General features: G+C 39.8%; 1 protein-coding gene across 1 annotated transcript in view; it reads right to left on the reverse strand.

Annotated features, from left to right (window-relative positions):
- Positions 1–25,357, reverse strand: part of FLT1 (fms related receptor tyrosine kinase 1) — a 118,493-nt gene that overhangs the window by 76,461 nt on the left and 16,675 nt on the right. Inside the window, exons 2-10 of the mRNA XM_080376377.1 lie at positions 25,061–25,157; positions 24,533–24,753; positions 15,047–15,171; positions 9,042–9,204; positions 8,818–8,954; positions 7,104–7,278; positions 5,032–5,149; positions 2,892–3,061; positions 2,322–2,481 (exon numbers count right to left, since the gene is read on the reverse strand). Of these exons, the coding sequence (XP_080232503.1) occupies positions 2,322–2,481; positions 2,892–3,061; positions 5,032–5,149; positions 7,104–7,278; positions 8,818–8,954; positions 9,042–9,204; positions 15,047–15,171; positions 24,533–24,753; positions 25,061–25,157 (1,366 nt within the window). The remainder of the gene's footprint in view (positions 1–2,321; positions 2,482–2,891; positions 3,062–5,031; positions 5,150–7,103; positions 7,279–8,817; positions 8,955–9,041; positions 9,205–15,046; positions 15,172–24,532; positions 24,754–25,060; positions 25,158–25,357) is intronic.

Here is a 25,357-nt window from a genome sequence, read left to right on the forward strand (position 1 = left end):
ACTCAGAGACTTGATGAGACTCCCCACTGCCAGACACTGAATAACGGTAACCTGTGGGGATTTATTAACTTAAGGTACAAGGTACATCTGTGCACAGAAACAGGCACTACTTGAGCACAAATAGAACAACATTTTAGCCTCGGAAACCTAATGTTGGGCAGGTAAATCCAAAGAAATGTTTTAATGGCAGAATAAGATTTTTTTTTTTTTATCTGCTGCACAAGCTAAACGCACCTTAAATCTGTTGTTTAGGCAAACCTCCCCCTACATGAGGAAAGTATAGTGAAATAGGTGGGATTAAAGGGCTCTCCAGTTCTTCAGCAAGAACACTCGAACTGGCATAGCCATCAACCTAGGCGAGGCATGCCAGCTGCCAAGGTAGTCCACTCTTGCTCCCTTCTTGGAGCAGGAGACAAAATGTAATTATCAGGTATTTCTGCCTTTCTGCAATAGTCAATTGTCACCATATTATTCAGAGAAAGTTGTTCCACACCTCCTAGGGAAAGCATTAAAAATGGTGTTCTGCAGACTACTTCAATGAGCATTTAAAAGAGAAGGAAGGGGAGGGGGTTAAAGAGAATCGGCACAGAACAATTATGAAGGCAATTTGGAAGCAAGTCTGGAAACAACCTTGTAACTGAGCCAATAGCTGATTCAAATTGTTACATTTCTCCTTTGATCACCTGCTCAAACACACTTCTAATTAGCATTTAATTGAGTCTACAGTTTAGCACATTATTAAACACCTGCTAGCGGATATTAATTTCTGTTTCTGATGACACGCTCTCCCGTGCTGCAGTGCAGATCCCTGCCTGTTAACAGCAGGAAATATTTGACAATGGACGAGCACCACCCCAGCTCCCAAAGAAGAGCCAACTGTTTTATCAGTGCCGCGCTGTGATTTCAGCCCAGGGTATGCATAGATATATAAACATTTGAAAGAAACCAAAAGATTGAAACTTTGCATATATGCCTTTCACAGGGTTTTTTCTACTTAAGAAGTACTGTGATTTCTCTTCTCTTACACTTTGCACCTATGAGCAAAACTAAATTAATACTCAGAATTTTGCGACTTGTCCTTCGAAGGTAACCGAACAGATAGAGTAAATGCAGCCCTCACCTGTCCTCGGAAAGCAGAACCTCAGGTTATACCTATTCCGGCAAAAGGAGAGATTGCTAGTGCCACCTCTTGGTGAGAAGGGCACAGAAGGCCACCCGTTAGCATAGTCCCAAAGCAAAGCGTAACTGGAAAAACTACGTGCGCTTCTAGGGAGTGCTGACCGCTGTCTCACTGATCACAAAGCACCCTTAATTTGAAATAACAGGTTTATCCTATTTAATTGAAGGAGGTGTCTTGTATCCCTGCAGTTAAGCATGTGATTAAATGTTTGGCTGGATTGCCACTAAAACCCAGTGCTAGGAAAGCATTAAAGAAGTTAAATCCTACGTGAAGTGATTATCTTCAACTGAAGCTGAGAAAGTGTTGGTTCCTAAACGTTTGTTAGGTTTTTCAATATCTTCATTGTGCTGTGATCCAAATACCTTGCATGTTTGAACCTTCTGATAGCAGCTTAATGCTATTGCCATTGTGGAGGTTGAATGTTAATCATTAAAACTGTGCCAGATTTCATGATGTGGGAAGAGCTTTGGATAAATGAGTCAACGCACAAACTTGTAATTGTAAGAAACAGATTTCAAAAGAAATCTTAAATATAAAAAAGGATTAGTTAAGTGCCACATCAGCATCAAGTAAGCTTGTATGGTGCCATTTGTATTTCATCCTGTTGAAATATCATCTGGAGAAAGCTCGGCCCACTTGGCTCGCTGAACTGAATCTATGAGCCAATGTATTGTAAGAGAATTCAACCTTCATAACGGAAAGAGTCTTTAAGATAGTTTCTGTTGAATTTCAGAAGAAGTCATGCAGGGAAATCATTGTGTGTGGAGGAAAGCGTGGTGGAAAGCATGGAAATCACCTCCGTGAGAAAGCATGTGAAGTTTGAAAAGCATTATCTGCAAGGCTTCCCTCATAAAAATTAAAAAGCAATTATCACCTTTAGACATTGCATACATGCATAGCAGTGAACTGTAAATAAACTTGTGTAGCAATACAAAATAACAGCTCTGCCCTCCATTTTCAAATAACGATGCAGAAAAAAATGCAGTGCTTGCATGTTTACTAAAAAATACATGGATTAAAGTTATACAAACTTTACTAACTAAGCATTGGTCATGGCAAGCTTTATTCTTGTAAAAAAGTAAATATTTAAATGTAATAGTAAGGGAAGACATGCTACACGTAAGGAAGGAAGTTGTCCTACCTTGTTTTAGAATGGTTTTGTCTACAGGGATACCACATCCATGTAATTTTAGGCTGAGGAATACCATACACTGTACATGTCAGCACTTGTTTGCTGCCCAGTAAATACAGGTTGGGATCAGGGAATGATGACACAGCATTTTCATATATCTGGGGTTTCACTGTAAAGGGTAAAAATTAAAAGCAATTAAAACCAGCTAATTTCCAGTGTATTGCATGATCATGAAAATGCTACATTTCTGCAGGGTGAGTAATAAGAAAAATCCCCAGGAGAACAAAGGAAAACAGCAGGCCTAAGTGAAGTCAGATGAGCAGTTAGTAACACATTTAAGTCATCAGGAACAAGTATTTGACTGTGGAGGACAGAAACCCTTCTAACGAAAACCAGCGGCTGTCTTCTGATTGCAAGATGGGTCTGTCACCCTGCATATGGGCCTTGGGTTTGGGTCCATGAAAGCCAGCAAGAAAACCCACAATGACCTGAACAGTGCAAGATCAATAAAAATCTAGCTCAATGAAAATTTAGCATTTACATGTTCAGGAGAAGAATGGGAACATATTGTAAACTTACCATTTACTCTAAGGGTGACTGTAAGGTTCTTAGACAAGTTCCACTGTCGTATGCTCAGTATTATAGTGTAGTTTCCTGCATCTTCCTCGGCAACATCCTTGATGATTAATGAATAGTCTTTAACCATGTACCGAGCACACTTTTCAGCAGCAGGTAGTCCATCTTTTAACCTGTTTAAAAGAATTCCAGAAATCAAACTTTTGAAAAATAATGTTGCTTAAACTGCCTGTGCTATTTCATTTCACAACATTTCTTAATCTTTGGGCAAGGATTGAATTTACAGTCCAAGATTCTGTTTACCAGAGGTTTATCCTTCCCTTACAAATAAGATTGCTGATATTTATAAAGCACTTTGGATAATACCTTTGTGTACATTAAAATCAATAAGGATCTGATAGAGTATTTGAGAGTTGCTGAAAACCACAACTCTCTCTCTGATGATCCCAGTTTTCCATGCTTGTGCCGCCATTTAGTCTAGAAGACAACCATTTTGGCTGAAAGTCATTCACACAAATAAAGGTTGCATCATCCAGAGCTGACCATTTCTCTATGACCTCAGAATACATCCTGGGACAAAGTATTACAGTAGCCTAAGCACAGCTGTGATTTTAGGAAGAGGAAGAGTAAGGAGATTAGATAAGCATTTAAGAATCAGATATCCTGCTATCAAGTGAATGTTTTTAAAGATAACAGAAAATGAACGTAGAAAGTACGAACTGTTGCTCACACACAGATGAATCCTGAAGAAGCACAACACTTGTCTTCAAAGTCTAAAATACAGCGTGGAGCACATTTTGGTAGGTTGCTGTATGAAGATTGACATGATGTTAGCAGAAGAGTGCAACAGAGTTTCACTATCAAGAAGGACTTGATTAAAATGATTCACAAGTTTTAGTAAGTATTTACGGAAGATTCTTGCTGTTATTAGAGGAGGGAGCACTAAAAAATGGATCATAAAAATTTATTTAGGCATTTCACTGGACAGAACCACTGAGTAGATGAGGCAGAAAAAGCCTCTAGAGATCACTTAGTCCAACCTCCTATTCAAAGCAAGGTCAGAATGTTCTTCAAAACCATTTCCAGTCTGGTTTTGAGTATCTCCAAGGATGGAGACTTCAGAGTCTCTCTGGACTACTTGTTCCAGTGTTTTACCAATCTCAGAGTGATAAATAAATGAATAAATAAATAAATAAATCTTGTTTAAATGGATTTTTTTGTATTTCAGAAATTTTGCATCTGTATGTGTAGTCAGCAAGCCCAGCCACTAAAGAAACAAAATACTGTACAAATGGCTAGCATCAGCTACACTTTTGCCGCTTAATTTTCCGTGTGGAGCCATACATGTAAAGGTTTTGTAAAATAAACCAAAATGTTTGCAGCAAAATTCCTGCCTGTGAGTATCATGGACACTCACTGTTCATGTATGTATGATTTGTTTTCTTAATCAGTCTTGTCACAGACCCTTTGTTAAAGTGCAATGAGTTGAGCCAGAGCTACTGGTGTTTAAAACTATTCAAATGAAAAAAAACCTTGAGATCATGAATAGATAACATTGTTTTATATGAATGTGGTTTGGGTTAATACAAAAAACTGTTCAGAAGTTTTCTTAGCACAGTGTATGTAAGCCAAAGTAAATGCTCCAGTCACTAAAGTAGATCTACAACCTGCAGATCACTATATAATAAAACCAGCTTCTATGCTTTTTTAATAGTGCATGTCTGTATGACTCGAGTCAGTCACTTATTTTAATGAAAATCTTTTTTTCTTTCTCCTACTGTCTGAAAAGCAAATTCAGGTCTTGTGTCTAGGTCTGAGTGAAGCTGGATGCAACACTTCAGTTAAAGTTGGTAGAGATATTTAGCTGCAGAGTGTCCATTGATTTCAGTGGGAGACATAGCTAACATTTGAGGATCTGAGCTCTAAACTTCCCAGATACCCTTTTTTGCATTTGCATGCAAAAGTATGTTCTCATAAATTGTTAAAACCCAGGACAACCCTGAAACCTCCAATAAAACTCCACAACTGTATTGTCTCCAGTTTGTTGCCGTTTCAAGGAGTCTTATTTGAACATTTTACCAATACTATTTTTCATCTAGGACAAGGTCCAGTACGCGTACGTGGAGGTAACTGTTGGTCCTACCATATAACCTCTGGAGAGGGAAATGCCTTCACTTTCATCGACAAACGATAGGATTTTCTTCCAGCTACAGCCTCCAGTGCAGTTTTTCTTCGACGTTTCAAATTAATAAACATTTTATCTTAAACAAAAGAAAAAGAGTGCACTGTATTACTGATTTTTATTTTCAGCCTGCAAAAACAGTTGTTCTACTAAAAAGAACAGGAACCCAAACAAAAATGATCTTTAGTAATTTTGGTGTTTCCACACGGCAACAACAAGAACAAAGCCTAACCTCCACCTAGAGATCTATAAATTGTAAAGAAACTCACCACAAACCTACAAGAAACTGAAATATAGTTCCCAAGCCATGAATGTGCCTGGAGAAGAGACGCTGGCCAAATTCACACTGTGCTTCAGTCAGAAAAAGAAGGCACAAGAGATAAGGTGGTTCCTGGTACATGGGAAGCTGAACTAGATGATCACGATGACCCTTCTACTCCTGAAGACCAAACATCAATGGGTATTCCAAAAGAAAATATTCTGCCGGTGAGGATTTAACCGAACTCCAGAGAAACAGCAAGGAAAAGGCAGACACGTTCTGTATCATTGGTAAACAGCTGTTTCATCACACAAACAAACCTTTATCAGTTCACTGGAACAATCTCAACCTGCTGGAATTTGTTCTTTTCCAGTTGTACTGCCCCATATTTCAAACTCTCTGGCAAGTTGATGGGTTTTACCAGAGGCAGTAAAACATAATATTCATACAATACAGTGAAAATCTCCATACCTCTCCCTATCCCCTGCCCCCCTCCCCCAGACTGCACGTGAGCAAAATAAAACATTCAAAACATGAAAAACTGTTTGATTGTCCATAAGGATGCTGGGTATCTACTAAACAAGTGCAAAGTTTAATCACACTTGCCACATAAGATGCACAAGATAAATGAGCAGTTTGATTACACAAGTCAAGTTATAAAGACACAACCCTGATCCTGCAAACCCTTATTCACACAGGCTCTTTCTAATGTGGGTATCCCATACATGGGGCTGCTTATGTGAATAAGAGTTTACAGGGTGGCTTCAACAGCTGCAGCTTCTCTGACTTTAATTTTAATCTAAAACTCAGTTTCTGACAGCTTCATCTTATCTGTTTAAGAATACTGTAAGTGGATATCATGATGTATCACTGAGCACAGTAGGTGGATATCACAATATGATATGATCGTATCATCCGGTGCTCCCAGTCACTTAGTCCAGGGATTAAACAGAAAAAATGGACTGAAATACCCTCTAAGAATACCAGCATGGGGTGTTTAGTCCATGCTTCCAGATGACAGAGAAAAGGTAGACCACTGAAAACATGGAACAAATCAATATTCTGCCCATGAGTCATCTGTCATAGAGGACACCCACCAGCTGCTTGGTCCTTAATACCAATGATGCTCCAAAGATCCTGGACAGTCCTAATTGTAACAGGATGCCACAAATAAGGCAGCTTGTCATAGAGCACCAGTGCACAAAAGTCCTAATTCACATAAATCTGAAATAACACCAGATTTCACAGTTTTCACAGAAAGCCCAGGCAGACCATAGGGAGCTCGTTTAAGGCTCCCACTGTAAAACCCTATTAAAGAGTTGCAGTATCTTGTGCTCATTTCAATTTATTGAATGGTCTAGCAGCTACCTGCTCCATGTAGAGCTAGTGTATCTAATTCTTTGTTAATTTTTTTAGAAAACAATAAATAACTACTGTAGAAGAAGAAGTGAGATTCTTCTACTTAAATTCAGCTTGTACTTATTATTTTATTAAAATATAGTTTAACGGATTGCATCTGCCAGAACTGACTGAGGACAAGGTATCACAGTATGTAGCAGATGACAGTGATCAAACCGAATACTAACATGCCTGCTACCAATAATACAAAACAGTCATGAAAGAAAAGGCACATATTCTCTCTGGTCTCCTTCCTTTTTCCGCCCATGACGAATGAGCTATAAATTCACTCCCACTTTGTGTCATGTAAAGCTATTTTATGACTGTCTGTGGTACACGAGCATTCTGTATTCCACAAACCTGCAACACTTCTTACCGTAAACAATGACTGTTGTGTTTACAGCTTTGATTGATGGCCCACTCTTCACGTGGCAGGTGTACTGGCCTTTATCAATATCACGCACTTTGTCAACAACAAGGATACTGTAAAAAATATTGGCTTCTGTATTCTTCTGGTCAATGCGCTGCGTTATAGAACCTCTTCTCCTTGCCTATAAAAGCAAAAATGAACAAAAGCGAGCTTAATCAAAGCAATTTTCATTATTATTAAGATTTTTATTTTACTGTACTGCCACCATACCTTAATAAAAAAAATCCAGATCTCCCTGTACAGCACAGACATGGGAAAGATGCCTAACATTTCCAGAGGGTCAACAAAAAAAATTATATGTAACATTATATGGCAATTCATTCTTATCTTCTCCAGTGTTGTAATAGCATCCAAACTAGTTCTTTCCAGATGAAGATCATCCCTTCTGTATGGCCTGCCACACCAACATGCCCCAGCTCCCCACTGCACCTCATCCAGCATTGCTCGTAAAAATCCCTGAAGCCATGGTGTGAAGAGCAGCACATAAATCGGTGCCTGGACTCAGTGCCATAGGCAGCAGACATTCAGAAGAAGAGAGCATCAACACAAGAAGGGGAGAATTCTGGAAACGCTATAGATGGAAAAGGGACTAGACTTGGCAAGGGAATAACAGGGTGGAACTGAAGATAATGTGCATCTGAGGAGTTATTTCCTGCAACTCCCCCTCAGCCTTTGGCCTCAAAGTTTATTTAACCCAGGACATTGTTGGTGTCTTATAAACACTGAGCACCCTTCAGTTACCATCCCAATAAAAACAAAGCAGAATTTCACAAGTGTAGTGTCCAGCTAGGGCTTGGTAAGACAGCAATGAGCAATATAATACATTTGGAACATTTCTCTTTTTGCTAAGTTGTTTATTTCTGAGGTGAACAAATGCCAGGGAAAAAGGCTACAGTATGCAAGAAACAATTGCATTAATCTTGCCTTATATAATGTAATCATAATTTCAGTTTGTGATTAGGCACAATGAATGACATAATAGATGATCTTCACTTGAATCATCAGCATAAATCAAACTGACATGAAAGGAATGGGAGTTGTAAACCTTAAACTAATGTCAAATTTCTTATCAGCTTTACACTGACTCCCTGGCAGATATTCTGTAAGCGACACATATTTATGAGGATGCTCCCAGTGAGGGGGGAGGAGAAGCACATTCAAGATCATGCCTGTAGCTGTCAAAACAAGAGGATTGTTCATGTGACACTTAACAAATGAGATTTTGGCTAGCTAAATCAAAATATCTTTTCTAAACATGCTCGAGTCGGGTGCCTGACTGTCTGCCAGTCTTTGAAATGAATGTGTTGAGAAAGACAGCCTCATGGCAAACTTTTTTGTTACAAGAAAGAGCCCCTGCCTGGGACTGGATGATAAATTTCTATCATTTCCCCAGGTCGAAAAGACACTCCCAGGGATGAAACAATTCTAGCGTTTGCTCGTGATTATGCAATATAACCAGAGTATATTGTGCAAACATGTTTACTTACTCAATTAGGCACCAGAAAGAAAAAAAGAAACCTTAAGAGGCATGTCAGCAAGGGTCAAAATGATGGAATGCGAACCACGGCAAGCATTTCGAAGCAAAATTCCTCCCAGGATGCTAGATACAGCATGATCTGTGGGAAACCCCTGGCTGCTTCATTTCAACCACAGCACTCACTTCTCCAGGATAAGTCCACGTCATCTGCACTCTGGTGTTCCAGGCTGCGGTGACAGTACAGTTAATTGCTAGGCTGTCTCCTTTCAGCAACTTGACAAGACGCGGGGTGCTTAACTGAACATCAAAAATCGTGTTGGCTGCATGCGACAAAGAAGAAAAAAAGTGAGTAACATCACCAGGGCAGAGCGCTTTCTGAAAGACAGGGAGTAGAGAACACTACTTACTCTCACGGTGCGTTAGGTACTTTGTGCTGTACGTGTGTCCACCGATGGTTGTCTCGCAGCTCAGGAGCCCTATGAACCTGTAGGTTGCCTTAGGTATTCTGAAGCCTTTCATGCTGTCCCAGATTATTGTCTTGCCATCAGGAATTAGGGTTTCTAGTGGAATCTGGAAGTGTCAAACACACGTCATAAAAACAACTCATCCTCATGCCACTCTCTAATCAAAGCAGCCTAATAAAAAGGAATGGGGAAAAACCCACCCTAAAAAATGCCAATCAAAGTAGAACGGATGACATTTAATTATGCAGATTTTTCAAGTCACATTTTCATCACAAAATAGAGGAAAAATCTGGGTGAAGAATGTGAATGTTTTATTTGTTTCCAAGATTTCATTATTTATAACAGGATGTAATTTATGACACAATAGATTGACACTATCATTAGCCTCAGCGCTTGGGCTGCTATTCTGTTGGCTCCTGGTTGGCAGCTAAAGTGCTCATCTTGGCAAACCTTTGCAATTAAGTATCCTGGTTTCACCACTGAGACACAAATACACATATTTCAATGGAGGTGATAAATGGACTTAATTTGCTGTCATTTCGTGGCTTTAACAAATTCCTGCCAGGATTCAATTTGATGCTTCTCACGTTTATGTTGTCTGAAGGACTGGACTGTTTAAAAAAAAAAAAAAAGAAGTTAAGGACATGACTGGCTGTCCAAAGCTGACCAGTCAGAGTACACATCTCTAAGTGATCACATGCAATGTGAAGTACAAATTTTAAAGCCAACAAGCTTCCTTGGGGACTTTTGTTGAGAACTACTGATTATACTGAATGGGGAAAGTCATATCGACTAGAGATTTTGAAAGGACACCTTGAAACACTAAAAACATCATATTTCCACAGAAAAAGTATTCAGCACATTTTAAAAATTTGGCACTTCTAAGTCCCTTGGAAACTGAGGACCCAACAAGTACTTAATGTAAAGCCATCAGGTGCTTTTAAACTTTAGACCTGAAAGCTAATGTGGACTAAAATATTACCACATAGGATCAAGTGTTCACTTTGCCAGCAGTAAAAAAAATATTTCATATGAGAGTCCTTAGACTTTTAAGCCCCATTTTAACAAGGTATCAAGAAAACCCTGAAAAGATAAAGCATGACACAGGCACTGAAGTGCAGACAAGATCTCTTGTCATGGGTTTTTGTTATGCCTTATCAATGGAATAAATGTCACCATTTGGGTAACACAGAGATCAGACATGAATACAAAGCCTGATGTGATACTTCTTTTATAAAGCCTGCTTTTATGGTAAAAATAACATATTTTTAAAGATGACACAGAGTAGAGTTTGAGTGAATTATTGCCCTAAGCAAAGGCGCCTGGATCAAATAAGCACCTTGCAGCCCATCACCTCTTACTGTGTACCCAGTCTCACTACGTCCCCTTCATCTCCTCCTTCCCCTTTATTTGAGCAAAGAACTTAAGCATTGGCCAGTCCTCTCCTTCCTATGGCCAAAGCCAGCCTGAGTGGCTGCCAGAGGCTGGGGGAAGCATGGCTGCCCAGCACCTTCCTGAATGATACAGCTTCTCTCCAAAACACGGCAGTCGTGATGCTGCTGCTCTGCACACACCAAAAGCTACCCTTGAGATCACCTCCACTCATCTCATGCCATTTCCTCCAACAGAAAGGCACAATGAATCAAATGAACAATAATTACAGAGCACAAAATGCTGTGGTAGAATTCCTTATCTTTACAACAGCTGATAAGATGCTATAATAAGCATGCAAATCACAGGGGAAGTGTGCTACACACACACACACGCGCACACTCAAATAAAGCCCATTACATTACAGCCTGCTGGCTACCATTCAACAATATCGAACTCTAAGAGCTCTGTTGCCATTCCTGTTCTAAATAAAACAAGTATTCAAGCTTTGGGTTAACTAGTTATGCTTTCAAGGGCTTCAACTGGATTTATCCTCTTGCCGCTTTGGTAGAAAACAGACTGTTTCTGAGCATATTCCTCCAAGAGTTTTCACATACACTGTGAAGAAAGAGTGAAGTCAGAGCCTCCCTAGACTCACATTTCCCAGAGAATGCATTCACTTCACATTAATTAGTTAATTGATGGTTTACTGAATTTGTATCAGCCTTACTCCAAGAATGGGAAAGTAACCGAAACATCCAGGATATGTCCAGGTCTTGGAAATACAGTGCTTATAAATATGATCCTGTTTTGCAACACTTAATGTTGTGATATTCAACAGGCTCACCTGCTCTGGAGGCGAATCTTTGCCTGCACATCTCATCTGACATCCCTCAAAAACAGCTAGAGCTACAGCCTTTTGGGTAATTTTTCGCAGCTTTGAGACTAAGAAGTTGCACACGGTCACACGTGAAAGCATATCTCAACTGTTTTAAGTTTCTGTAAGGAAAACTTTGGCTAGCAAAAGAGCAACGTGACACAGCTGGTCTCTGGCTAAGTCTTGGGGGTGGGAAACAAGACACTGCAACAAGTCCCTTTCAGAGGGTGGAAATACCAGGATTTTGTCTCAGAAGAGAAGAATAGTGGTGGCTGGGTGCTCACCCTCACAGCCCTTCACAGCTCTACCCTCTCTCCATACAGGCTTCAGTTTCCTACCCAGCTCTCTTCCACGCTGCTGGGCTCTGCCAACCCCACTGGTTCAGATGACCCATTTGCCTTGCCCTAAATCACCTCCCAGGGCACCACCTAGAGACATGACATCATCACCATGATGAACACTGCATGGGTGGTACAGGACAGAGGATCCCAGAATCACACAACAATTTAAGTTGGAAGGGACCTCTAGAGGTCACCTGGTCCATCGCCCATGCAGATCAGGGCCAACATTGTTCAGGGACTTGCCAAAAAATGGCCCATTTGGTCATCACAGAGACAAGTAGGAAACCTATGAAGAAACACAGGGCAGGCATTCAAAGAATTAATTTGTTTTGATGGCTGCAGTATACATGGAATTTATTGTCTACATGCTTATCTGTGTGAACCACATCACTGTGGCTCCCAGCACAGTCTTGGCCTTTTACTTTCTTTGTACTTTGTTTCAAACTAGATTTCCATTTCTTTTCGTTCTTTGCTCAACACCAGCCACTGAACCTTTTTGGTACTCAGTGGCATTAACACAGTACTGCCACAAGGTTTTGGGTACATACATATGATTGAGAGTATATAGTCCAGCTGTGTTTCCCCACATCTCCAAAGGCAGGTTGCATTGGAAAGAACCAGGTGAAAGCATAGTGGAAACATATGTTAGGTTTTGAATGCTTGTCTTTTCTTTCATGTCTCCCCTTCCATCAATTTGGGAGGGATGAGGTGGCATCATTAACAATTCCCACTGTCTAGGTGTGTGACTCTCAACATCCTTGGGGTTTTTTCCCTGCTTCTTTCGTTAAGCTGAAGCTTATTTATCTCTATTCTCATGAATGTCATTGTTGACTTTATAACAGAGAATCCAAAAGTACAGTAAAGAGAGGTACCAAACCATTGTACCAAAAGGTGATTTAACATAACTCCATTTAACAGGATAAGAGCAAATGAAGATGCAAGAGAAGTGCACACCTTAGCTGCAATGAAATTTATCTTATTTTAGGGATCTTGAACGAAGCTTCTAGAATCATATGGATAGGAATGATGGTTTCAGAAGCTCTGGATATCTGCCTATTAAAGATTAGAACAAAACTATCAATTCATTTCACAGCTCTTCATGTAATGAGGAAAAGAAAAGGCCATCGGCTGTTGCAAATATAGATTATCATAACAGGACCTGAAGGCTACATTTGAAATAGGAATGAAAAGCTCCACCCCTATAACCCAATCCCTGTTTTATTAGCTTCTTGATTTTTAAGACTCCTATGTTGCACATGATTGCCATGCTATAGAATATAATTTGTACAGATGTTCAGCCTGGAAGTTAGAGCAAGGCAGTATCTCAAAAAGACTGAGTAAGGTAAAGATGCAATTTTAATGAAAAAATCATTTGTAGTGTTGAAGATGGAAGTAGCATTGCACAGAAACAGAACACTGAAGGCAGTGCTCATGCAGCCGTAACAAGTCCTTTCAGAAAAGATGGATTACCGAAAAATATTTACTATTTTTACTTCTTGGCAATATAGAATGCAGAACCTAATGACTCTAATGCTGGGGGCTTCTTTCCAGGTCCGGAGGATTGCATTATGGGGACACCGGCTTCTTCCTTTATCACTGAATGGAAAACACAGAATAGGTTTTGCCAGCTCTCCAGAAGTAGTATGCCTGCAGCTGTGAAATGCATTTAACACTTCTTTTAATTGCTATGTGAGCAAAAGCCTGCTGGAATCTTCATATATGGGTGTTACAGATGATAAATAAAGTAAGGTATGATGTAATGCATTGTAGTTTACATGCTTCAGGAAATTCTGGGATTAATTAGGGAACACATTTATTTTTCCTGGAATGCAAAACATGTAAGCAACCAATCCTTTCTTTCAAGACTTGGCTCCACCTCCTCCTTCTCCTTCCCAGAGTATTATATCTGGGTTCGATGGTGTAAAGATGTGCCTTACACCACAATCCAAGCTAAAGGCAAGTTGATATGAAAAAAAGAAGAAAAAAAAAAAAAAAAGTAGCTACGTCTCAATCTCCTCCAAATAAGGAGAAAAGAAATTTTTTTTAATATTGTTTAATAGGAGAGAAGCCTGACAAGAATTTTGTCAGCTAGGAATTTAATATGTGAGATTTCAGATGCAACACTACAGTGCCCAAATAAGTTCCCACTCTACAACATCTACCCTATGGAAAGCCACGCCTTGTTTACTTTTGATCCTATAACCACAGAATCTTGTGCATCATCCCCCCCCTGGTGCACTTCTTGCAGGAGAACCATGCGTGTGTGCGCGCACACACACATACAGTAACATCCTAGGTCAGATTGTTTTATTTTCTCTGCATTTTGCTTTCTTTCAGATGAATTCACAGGTGGAAACGAAGAGGCAAAATCAGTGTCAATATTAGCAAAGCAGCACTGGATAGAATTTGTAAACCTCCAGATCTAATTGAAACACAGGATCAAATCTGTGGCTGCTACAAAACTCTACAGTCAAAGAGGAATCAAAGATTTGTACTAATCTAGATAAGCATCTTGCAGTGGCATTGTTTGGCAATTGCATGTTATTCTATAAACAGACAAATTTCTTTTCCTTGTAACAAAGATGAACATTTATGCTACTATGTACAGAGAACTCCCTTTATCTAGAAACAAAAAGATTACTGGCAACTCCACCTAATTTTTAAGCCAAACAAAGGAACTTTGAAAAAAGAAGCACCATTCTCTGTCTTCACATCAGGTACGTTACTGCATACACATAGGTCAGTTAGCTGTCTGTGTAACGCCTAGGGCACCTAGGAAAGAAACTGTTTCCTCAAAACATGGAAAATACCTAGTTCTTCTAAAACTAGCCCTGCAGTCTCAAACTCTGCATGTTTCCCTACAAAGGGAAGCCATTCCTTGTCTTGTAAGTGCACTCGTATGTAAAAGCAAGCAGCAAAGTTGCTGCTGGGAGTGAGGTAGGGCAAAGGCTTGCAGAGATCCTTGCACAGCCTCAGCAGGTCTCCGGGGACTTCACTTACGAGCTGTTCCAGAGGACAGAAGAGGAAAGGGGAGGAAGGGCAGGGGAAGAGGTGGGAGGATCTCTCTTCTAACAAGAAACTCCTTCCTGGGCTTAAGAAACCTTTGTCAGCAAAGATTTAATAAAATGGTATGAAAAGTTTAAGTTTCTTCAGAAAATTCCCATCCAGTGTAAGAGGTTTGATGAAGCCCTTCTAGTAGATATGAGACAAAGCCTCCAGGATTGAAATATTTCTAAACACACTGACACCCAGAAACCTTGTTTAAGTAATACTAAATTGTTGAAATATTTCAAAAGCAAGCAAACAAACAAAAGCATCATCCATAAAACCACTTCTAGAGCACGCTTGGCTTGAGGTACCTTTTTTAAAGTAACAGCAACATTTGGTGCTGTGACTCTGCATGGGATGATCATTTCTCTTCCCACAGTCATGTGTATTATTTTAGGTATATCACTGTGCATCTCTACAAATGGATTGCCTGTATCTGCAAAAGAAGAAAAAGAAAAGGTTAATACCTGAAATCTTAAGACTGTGTATGGCAATTGTAGCAGTGCATACAGCCTTGAAAGAGCAGACTAACCCTGTCCATAAGGAAAGCTAGACAAAGTCCTCGCATCAATCTTCTGTTTACTTTTATCTAAACAAGTTCAGCAAAGTATTATTAAAAATTTGAAAACGTATTTATCACTTAATATCAACAGCAGTACTTTGGTATCTCCTTTAAAATCCTGGACAGCTGAAGTAGTAATCTTTCCCATTATGGCATTGTCTCTACTGCTGAGATGTGTTTCTTATTTCAGGGCATTTCTATTTTATTATCATCAGGAGAAGTAATTATATGGGAAGTGAGCTGAAATTCACTTATCAGGAAACCCTTACACAGGACATGTTCCTGATGTCTGCGAGGAAATTGATGGGAAAATCACATTGACTTCACCAGGAGAAAGAATCTACCGTGATTATCCAGCCGTACTTCCAAATCTGAGAACACAGACTAGCAAAAGTTAATCATTTTCCTCCTTCCCGCTATCACAATACCTATGTGTCTCTTTTTTTCAGTGACAAGGTAACGAAAATGCCAGGAAAACATTAATTTCTTTCGACTCGATAACTAAAGCTTGGCAGAGTAATTTACCGTCCCTTGAACAATCCCTTTAACAAAGGGCATTGTCATAAATAGCTTGCAATGGGAACAGGGAACACTGCTGCTGCTATTGTTTGGACCACGTAACAAAGAGAGGCTCAAGCCACAGACTCTGGCTCCAAATCTTCTTTGCAGGTGTTCAGATACGAAGGTTTGGTTTGACTCGCATCACAAATAGACTACCCCAAATTCACATAAGTTTTGGGTTTTAACTCTTTTAAGAGTGGAACATTCAGATCCTTATTCTGTGCTTATCCACAGCTCCAATGTTTTTTCAGGCAAATCCTATTATTTTCACTCAGTCAAAAATACTTGCAAATAACAATGTGAATCTTTCTTCGTAAGAAATGAGTAAAGCTAGCAAGAATTGACTCAAATTATACTATTTTATTCAAGTGCTCTGGTCCCAGACTTCTGCATGTTGACCTATGTTCATGCAAGTAGTTCTTCAAATACATTACTTTTGCTTCTCTTTCAAAAGTATGATCTCCACTTCCCAGTGTCATAAAACTGCTCTTCCCTTAGGGTCTTCTTTTGTTATTATATGCAATAATATTTTTGTTTGAGACATCAAACAGGAAGATAAACAAATTCTGCTCTAATTTATACTGGGGAGAATCCCAAGGTAGACTACCTCAAACGTACCCCAGGGTAAAGTTTTCCTAAAGAGGTGTAATGAAACAGTTACACAAACTTTCTGAAATTAAAGCCACAATGCTTTATTAAATAATAGGTGTTAAACGTCCACTGAGATTGCAAAAGGAACTTATGAGTAATAGAGGATGTGTATGTAATAAAAAACACCCTAAGGACTTGTTAGGCTGATGTTTCCTCTGCAGTACGATTCAAGGAAAGACCAAGAATGAACCTGTTTGTAGCACGGTGAAAAGAACCTTTTTTGTTTCAGTGGCTGCAGCCGCAGAAGAGGTCACCTGCCCCTTAACATCACCAGACAAACCAATTTACTACTCCCCAAAGACTCATTTGTCTTTGTCACAAAATTAAGAGCTCCTGCCCAAAACCAGCAAGCTTTGCAAAGTAGTTTCCTGTATCATAATCTCCAGATCATTACAAGTGTGAGGAAGAGCTGTTCTGGGGACTACCGGTGCTGTCTGCAGACACAGTGTCACCACTGACTGATGCCAATATCAAGGCAGTGGGGGCTGTGCGGCTCAGACCTCACAGGATTCCTGCCCATCCGAAGGCAGGGACAGGAAACAAGCACAAAACACCATGCTTGACTTTTTTATTTTTATTTCTTCTTCTTCAATGGAAACGCACGTTCGCATCTGAAGAAGTCAATGAAGCGCTCTATAAAAGTAAACAAGAATGCCCTGGCTGCTCTTAGTAGGCTTTAAAGCTCAGTCACAACCTGTCTTGGTACAGTCCCTGCAGTGGCACACCACGGCGTCTCCGTGCCCCCGCTATTCGCGTGCAGAGCTCCCATTGACATCACTGGGGACTTCCGCCATGGGCTGGAGGGCAATCGACGGCCCCAAGTGCTCCAAATGTCTTCCTGCTTTTGATTAAAAGAAATACGCATCATGTTTCCTAGCACAGTTTTGTTTTCATAATGAGTGTGGAGGCTTTTCCTGATTCCCTTTGATTTTATTCTCCTTCCGTCTTAATGGCCGTAAGGGGATACTCTCAGTGCCTCGAGACCAGAGCCTGGTGCAGGCTCTACCAGCCTGGATGAGGCAGAGTCAAACTCATGCCAGCACCAGGGCAGGTTATACCATGTTGGCAGGGTATGCCAACAACATGGAATCCTTCTGTCCCCAAAAAAATAGCACTCCTTGCCTCTGTTTTCCTTTTCCCCTCCCATCACAGCCCTAGCTATTGCCAGTGGCTTCTGCTACATTTCCTCCCAATTCCTTCCTGAAGGGAGGTAAATGCCATCCTTCCCTGAACAGCTGGCTGGCAGCACATCTGGGATGACCTAACCCCCCACTGGCGGACTCCTGGGCCAGCTTTACTCACTTTTATGTTCAGAAAGCTCTAGACATAAAAGCAACATCATGGATTGACCTGTCCTGAAGATTACATCCAAGTTACACATTTAGCTCCATTGGGATTTGGAATGGAATATCTAAGAGGGTCAAACTTGTTTTTTTAGTTTTTGGTTGGTTTTTGTGGTGTTTTTTTTTCTTCAGAGATGCCTGCAAGGGTAGAAAAATGAAAGCTGGACAGTCAGAATATTTGCATGTGTTAAAGGTTACTCAGTTTACATTGTGCCTGGAATTAATGACTGTGTGCTGGTTTGACTGTGTTCCTTACAATATCTCTCAGTTACAATCAACATGAAACCACAAAAAGCGTTCGTGAAATCACAAAATCCATGAAGGTCACTTGCTATATTGTTAAAGAATATAAATAGCAGCTTTTTATTAAGCTGGTTGGCAGCCAGATACAAACTAGATAAGAGACTTAACACAAGCAATATTATGTCTGGTATCAGTAACCTGTCTAGGCTATTTATGGGGTTTGCACAAACAACTAAATTAGCCAACACTGAAATGCCAAATTCAAAAAAGATGGAGAGGTTCTTTTTTTTCCACAAGCTTCAGCTACTGTTCTTGGGTTTGTTTTGTTTTTAATAATCTGAGCTATGTAAATCAGAGTACTTACACATTTGCAAGAAGAAAAGTCTCTGCAGGAATATCTGAGCTCCTTGAAATTCTCTGAAAGTTTGTCCTCTGAAGTTCTTCCAAAATATCTACTTACACCTGGCTCATCATTAAGATTTTTTGGGGGCTGAAAGAGCCAAACCAGTTTCCTCACATTCACATAACACCCTTTTCCCTCATGCATATGAAAAGGAAGGACCAAGGTATTTAGTAAAGTACAGGCTTGAAAACTTCATTAAAGATAATAAGCCAACTGCCAAATTCCCCTTTCCATTGTAGGGATTCACTCTAACTAACTTTACGTATCCCAGCCAGATTAGTAGAGCTGTTCAGAAGTAATTTGAGGAGAACCTTGCACACCAAGAGCGGCTCTCATCTCACTTAACATCTAAAACACAGACATCTCTCACTGAGCTAGGTGGGCAACCTGTCAGTGTTGTCACTGAGGGGAAAGGGGGATTTCTGCCACTGGACTCATCTGCCCCATTTTAGACATCTGTTTTATGATGAGATGAATCATGCCCTAGGAAATGCACCTACTCAACCTGCTCACATGTAGGTACCTATGTTCCTTAAGAAAAAAAAAAAAAAAATCCCATTTGACATGTCTGGAAGTACAACACATCTGCAAGAAGGGCTTTTCCACTCTTGCCTCTCTTTAGCCTGTAAAATAATACTCTTCAAATTCAAATTATTTCTCAACCTTGAAAGAAGACTTGAGATATAAATTAACAATCACAGAAGTCCAGGGGAAAAAAATAAAAAGGGAAAGGAGGGGAATACTTTGTATCTGGAGCACATTCACAGATGAAGCATTGCTAGCATAACTGTACGGTGATTTTTAGGCAGGGTTGGTTTGTTTTCCTTTGGGGCTAGTTATAGAATGCTATCATTGACGTAGGTCTGCAACACACACAAAACATGTCTATAACTCTTACGGAAAAATATTCTGACCTACATTAGCCGGGAAAATCCATGCTAGAGTACTATGTTCAGAAAATGATCTCTAGAAAGGCTATTGGTCATTAAGAACCCTTTTTCAGATGTATCCCTGCTTCTTGGATAGTTCATCTTGGGAATGTATCCCTGTTTCAGTAGGAGCTATAAGCCTTGGTGAGGAAGAAGAACCTCAGAGGGCTCAGTGCCTGGCCTTGGATGCTGCCAAGGCCTCCGCATGTGCTCCGCTCAGCACAGCGTACCAACAAGTGAAGTCCACGTACATGCAATGACAAAAGCATGTCAATTATAGGTGATTGACATCAGCAAGTCCTAGAGGGCTCCGTTTTGTACCAGGAACCCCGTTAGACACTAAAAATGTGTCTGCACACTTGACACAGCTGTAGCGTAGTTTAATTTCAACTAGTTTCCTTTTCATAACAGAAGTGCTATCATATTATTGACTCTGACAGTGCGAGCCAAAACTGTACTGCTCACTTTAAAACTGTGCCAAAAGCAAAGACAGAAAAAAGGCACAGGGGAGGAAGAGTTTCCCAGGCCTCAGCAGGTTCTTCTGTCAGCACTTTATTTCTGAATATGAAGAAGAAAAAGGAAAAAGAAGAAGAAAATCTCCCTTTCTTTTAGGTTTCAGGGTGTTTTGTCTTACTGCTTTTTTCACCTGTTGAATTATTTTGACTTTAATGTTTCTGATCTTAAGAGACCCTCTTGGGGAACTCTTTGGATGCTCTCCCTGTTCTGCAACATAGTACCTTTAGGGTTATAGGACTCAATCCATTCAAGCTAAGTCTTAATTCCACATCAGTTCTGGGGCTGGATCCAGCTATCTGTCAACAAGTGGACCTCCCAAGGAGACACCATATGCTCAGCACTTGCAGAATACAACTCTAGAGTTTGAAAATGCACTCAAAACCCCAGATGTTTTGGCAATTCAGAGGCTTACATTTTGAAGCATTCACTAATGCTAAAGCCCTTCATTTTGGACTGTCCGACCCAAGACACATCTCAAGTGAAAGATCCAAAACTAGTGGACATGTTTGACATTCTAGGCAATGGTGAGTGCTAGTACTCTCAGGACTTGTACCTTTAATTACCCAGCTCTGATTTGTCTCACCTGATTTAAATCATCTCAGAGCAAGACAGGCTTGCTCTCCAGACTCCTTGAAAAGTCAGTGATGAGAAATACGTACCAGAAGGTCCTTGTTTCTTTCTGTTAAGTACAGAAAGAGAATAGACAGCTGACTCAGCCTAGAGGTCTGATTTTAAAACAGATATTTTGAATGGTGCTTAATTGAAGTACCAATACATGTCTCGTTACGCAAGGAAAAGTATGTGGTCAGAAGACACACACAGCAGGAGTTCCAGAGGAGACAAGGAGAGGGAGAACATCGACCAAGAAATGGGCTAACATCCTAAGGCCAAGTACAACTTCACTTAGCGACAAATTCTTCTTTGCAGCAGAATTAAGACCTTATTCTTGTATATTAATAGCTGGAAGCTATCTTCATCACAGGAAGCAGCAACATTTCAACTTGAATCAAAGTTTTTTTAAATACATGCAAAAATCTAACCTTGATATATCAATGTTAGTTGAACTTATATGCTTTTCCTCTGTCATACCATGGGAACAACTGATCAAAGGCAAGAGATGAGGAGAGTAGAGAATGAAGAGAACTGCGCATTTTTGAAGAATATGAATGAGCCCCAGTAACTGGAAAATAGTGTCTTGGAGATAGTAGAACAAAGGCAGGCAGAAAGAAAAGCCTTCAGCACTGTCCCCAGGGAAATTACATAGGTTTCAAAACAGCCTGCTGATAAGTTTTGATTCTTAAATGTCTTTATTCCATAATTATCTCTTTTCAAGCAGAGAATTCCCCATGCCTCGCTCCAGTGTACACAGTGAGCGTTTATTACAAATCTTTCCATTTTACTACTAGGCTGCATTTGCATACAAAACAAGGATCCGAGCAGTTTGGGGTCCAAGACAGTGGAGAAATTGGCAAAGAAGCTTTGCTTCATTTCAGATTTTTCCCATGGCTGCTGGTGGAAGTCAGGACACATCAGTTTTCTTAGAGCAAAGCCCAAGGCTCTTAAGAGAATTAATTTCCCTCACTTGATGTCTCAATTCCTGAGCCCTGTGTAGTCAAGAGTTGCTGTGGCACACACTGCACACTCACTGTCCTGTGCAACACGGTAGTGACCTCTCCAGCTGAAAGAAGGGTGGTGTCAGTACTAGATCCTGCAAGAGAAGTCACCAGCCTGCCTGTTCTCAATCACCCAAACACAGGACTTCAGAAATGCTTCGGGTCATCCTGGGGCATGCGGGACTTGCAGCGTCCTTCTCACTGACCTGCATCTTGGTTTCGTCTACAGAAGCTCATTTGCTATAGCATACATTCATTACTGAACCAAAGGACTTACTAGGTTTATTGTTTTGTTTTGTGGGGGTTTGGTTTTTTTAAAAATCCAGTTCATATTCGGTATCACTCTAATTACGGAAATGAAAAACATTTTTAAAACAATAAGTGATGACTTCCTGTACAAACAATATCAATTTTCCTGATTTGGATTCTGTGTTTGTAAATAGCAACTATTTGTTCTCATCTGCAGCATGCTAAGACATGGGAAACAGGCGCCTCTGTGATCCACATGGAGCTAATATGGGAAATGGACTGACACAACGTCCTGCCACAGGAAACAATACAAAACCAGGAGGGACCCAAATTTTACAAATGTTTATTTCCTAAGCACCCATAAATTCATTTAAAATAAAACTACTCAGGAAAGGTAGTCTTCACAGATGATTTTGTTACCCACATCTCACCCCACCTTGAGCCAGATAATTGAATTTCATACACATTCACAGAAACAAGGATTTTACTTATATTAAGAGATTCCTTAGTATATTCTTTCCAAATGCTAATGCTACATTGATCAGAAAGGGTGCTTGCTTTCTTGTTTCTTTTCAACCTACTCAACAATTCTTCCTGAAATTGTAAATTTTTCGAGGACTAATAAACCTTTCCCCACCTTAGGGTAGAGCGATGCCTTCAACAGACATTAAATGAGCAGTTACCTTGCAGCCTCCCTTGCTATCAGTAGTTTGCCCTAAATCTTACATGTGCTTACTAGGATCAATCAACGCTTAAGTGTTAAGAAATTGGTTCTTAAACAAAAGGATTGTTAAATTCAGAAAATTAAGATGCCAAAGAGGTCTAAGCTTGATACATGCTTGTCCCTTAAACATTTACTGGGTTTTGGCAAGTCAGGTAGGAGGAGAAATGTAATCTAATCCTATCTTCAACAGTGACATCAACATTTAATGACTGAATGTCCTTGAAAAATAAACAAAACCAAGACACTCAGGCAGTGTTCCTTAACTGATTACTGGGGGGTGGATGTGTGTGTGTGTGGGCAGAGGGGGTGGGGGGACTCCATCTGTCTGTCCAAAAACCATTTCTCCAAGGATACGTTTCTCTTCCATCATCACGTGATTTGGGCAGATAACCTTGGTTCACACACATCTAATTGAGGATCTCTTTCAGATACAAGCAAGCTATGTATGACTTGGGAAGCACTGAAGAGTTAGAAAGACGGGTTGTGTCTTCCATTTGTAAAAATTCAGGATTCTGAAAAATGAACACTTCAAGCAGGAAAGACACCAAGAGAACATAAAATAATCTCCTATATCGTAAAGTGCATTTAGCAGAAAGGTTCTCGGTCAGTCTCACAACCATCTTTGCTCTTCTCACGTGGTGAATGGAGAGGACTGTGGGTAGATCTTATAGAGATAACATCCAAGGTGAGAGGTTCAAGAAAGTCCCATGATGGGAAACTTGCAAAAGTCATTCAAGAAAATTGTAAGTTTTCCTAGGCAGCAGGAAATAGTGGTCATTAAATGAGTGACCTGCTTTGGTTATGCTTCCATGGATGCACCTGTAGTTGGTTATCCAGTGAATCGTCTGAAAATATCTGGGTAAGAAAAACACTCTACGGTGTATTTCAGATGAAGGAAAGCGGGGCAAACAGCATGAATTATTCAGGAATTCTCAATAAAGCAACACACAATAACGGGGGGAGCTATCTTATTTTCTATCACTGTAATGAGAGGTCCATTTCATTCTGCTTTTTCACAGCACCAGTCCCACTCTTCATGTCACAAAATGGAAACAAGGGCTAATTCACTCTAATGTGAACTCGTTAGGAGCAGCAGACACATAATTTGGAAAATTTCCAGTTGCACATTCTCTGTAATATGGGCTTTCAAAATCTGTGAATCCTGATATCTTACAGTAATCTATTAATGATATTGTGTAAAAATCAAGAAAAACTAAAATATAAAATTAACTTAAATCCCTGAAGTGTGTATAGTTTCTTATTTTATTATTGTATCTATTGAAGTCAACTGCTCTGAGAAGTGTCTGATTAATATCCTGGAAGAAAACAGGATCAGAAAGCAATTTCTGTTACAGCCTAACTGACCTAATTCCAGCATTTCCCATACATTACACAACACTTGTTTGCTGAACACAATTCTGTGTTCAGTTTGATTCCATTTATTCTAGATTTTTACAATCAGTGTAACATTGACTACAGAGTACATTTTTGAATGTGGCTTAACATGCAAACAGTAATTTTCTACAGCATGAGATGATTTGGTGACCTAGATAGGCAGGTTTGGCATCCCTCAGTTGCCTAGAAATCTATACTCTTAGACAGGCAGGTTGAAGTGGACATTGTACCAGATACACGGTTTTCATCAGTCATCATCTGATTTTGTAAGATATGATTTCTCTGCTGCCCATTTCACAACAGAAACAACAAAGAACTTCCAAGTGGAGTTCTATTTATTCTAGCAAACTGGTCGCATTGGGTCTTTTTCTTTCTTCATTTTTTTCTCCTAGCAGATAAAACACTAGCATTTGTATTTGCAAGCTCTGAGAAAGCATAATATCTGTACATTTATACCAATTTATATGTTAGCTGGTAAGTTAACATGACATTTTTCAAGGCTGAAAATATTAACCCCCCTGTATTTAACCACAGCTGAACTGCCTTATTTGTCCATTTTGCTGTATTGAAATGCAAGTATCAAGACATGTTAAAAATTGTAATCTTACCGTTAATGAATACATAGACTGTAGATTCCTTCTTCTTTTTTGCTGGACTTGTTGGGTATTTGCAGCTATAGTTTCCAGTGTCACTTGCTTGAGTTCTGCTCAAGGTCAGACTGCTGCAGGACTGCTTCCCATTCCTTCCACAGGCATATTTAATTACTTTCAGCCTTTTGCTATCCTTACTTAGAGTTTCAGGCAAAGACCATGAATGAACCATTTCCCCCCTGCAAATACAGATAAGGAAGCAGAAACAATTATGTTGGTCTGCAATTATATAGCTCCAGTTCCCAAGCTTTCTTTTTTATTATATCAGGCTATTTCTGGGGTTCTCTTTTATCTTGTTTTCCAAAAACAACAACAGAAACAACAAAGAACTACTAAACAATTGCCATTGAAGTTCACTCCCCCACCTTTCCCCACAATATAAGGTTTCATTTTTTTCTAATTTCAGTTACAAAAAAAAAAAAAAAAAAAAAGTGTCAGGTGTATGAACTCCCAGCCAATTTATCAGAATCCAACTCAGCTGGTTACCTGCAGGTGAGATTTAAAGTCTGGCCTGCTTGAACAACGTGCTGTGTGCCATTTGTACTCAGCTCAGGAACTTTTAATTTTGATCCTGAACTAGATCCTAGAAAAACAAAGAGAGAAAAAAACCGAAACATTAACAATGACAAATCATCCTGTTCCCATTCTGCTCATGTTTATGTTTATGATGTTATATTAGGAGAGGAAAGCAAAGAAAATGAGGTGTCCCCCTCACCACACATACTCTTCCTTTGGGCAGGACCCTGTTGTCCTAACTCAGGACTCACATAATCCATGAGGATT

The sequence above is a fragment of the Falco punctatus genome (assembly GCF_963210335.1).
Source record: "Falco punctatus genome assembly, chromosome: 2".
Classification (NCBI taxonomy): domain Eukaryota; kingdom Metazoa; phylum Chordata; class Aves; order Falconiformes; family Falconidae; genus Falco; species Falco punctatus.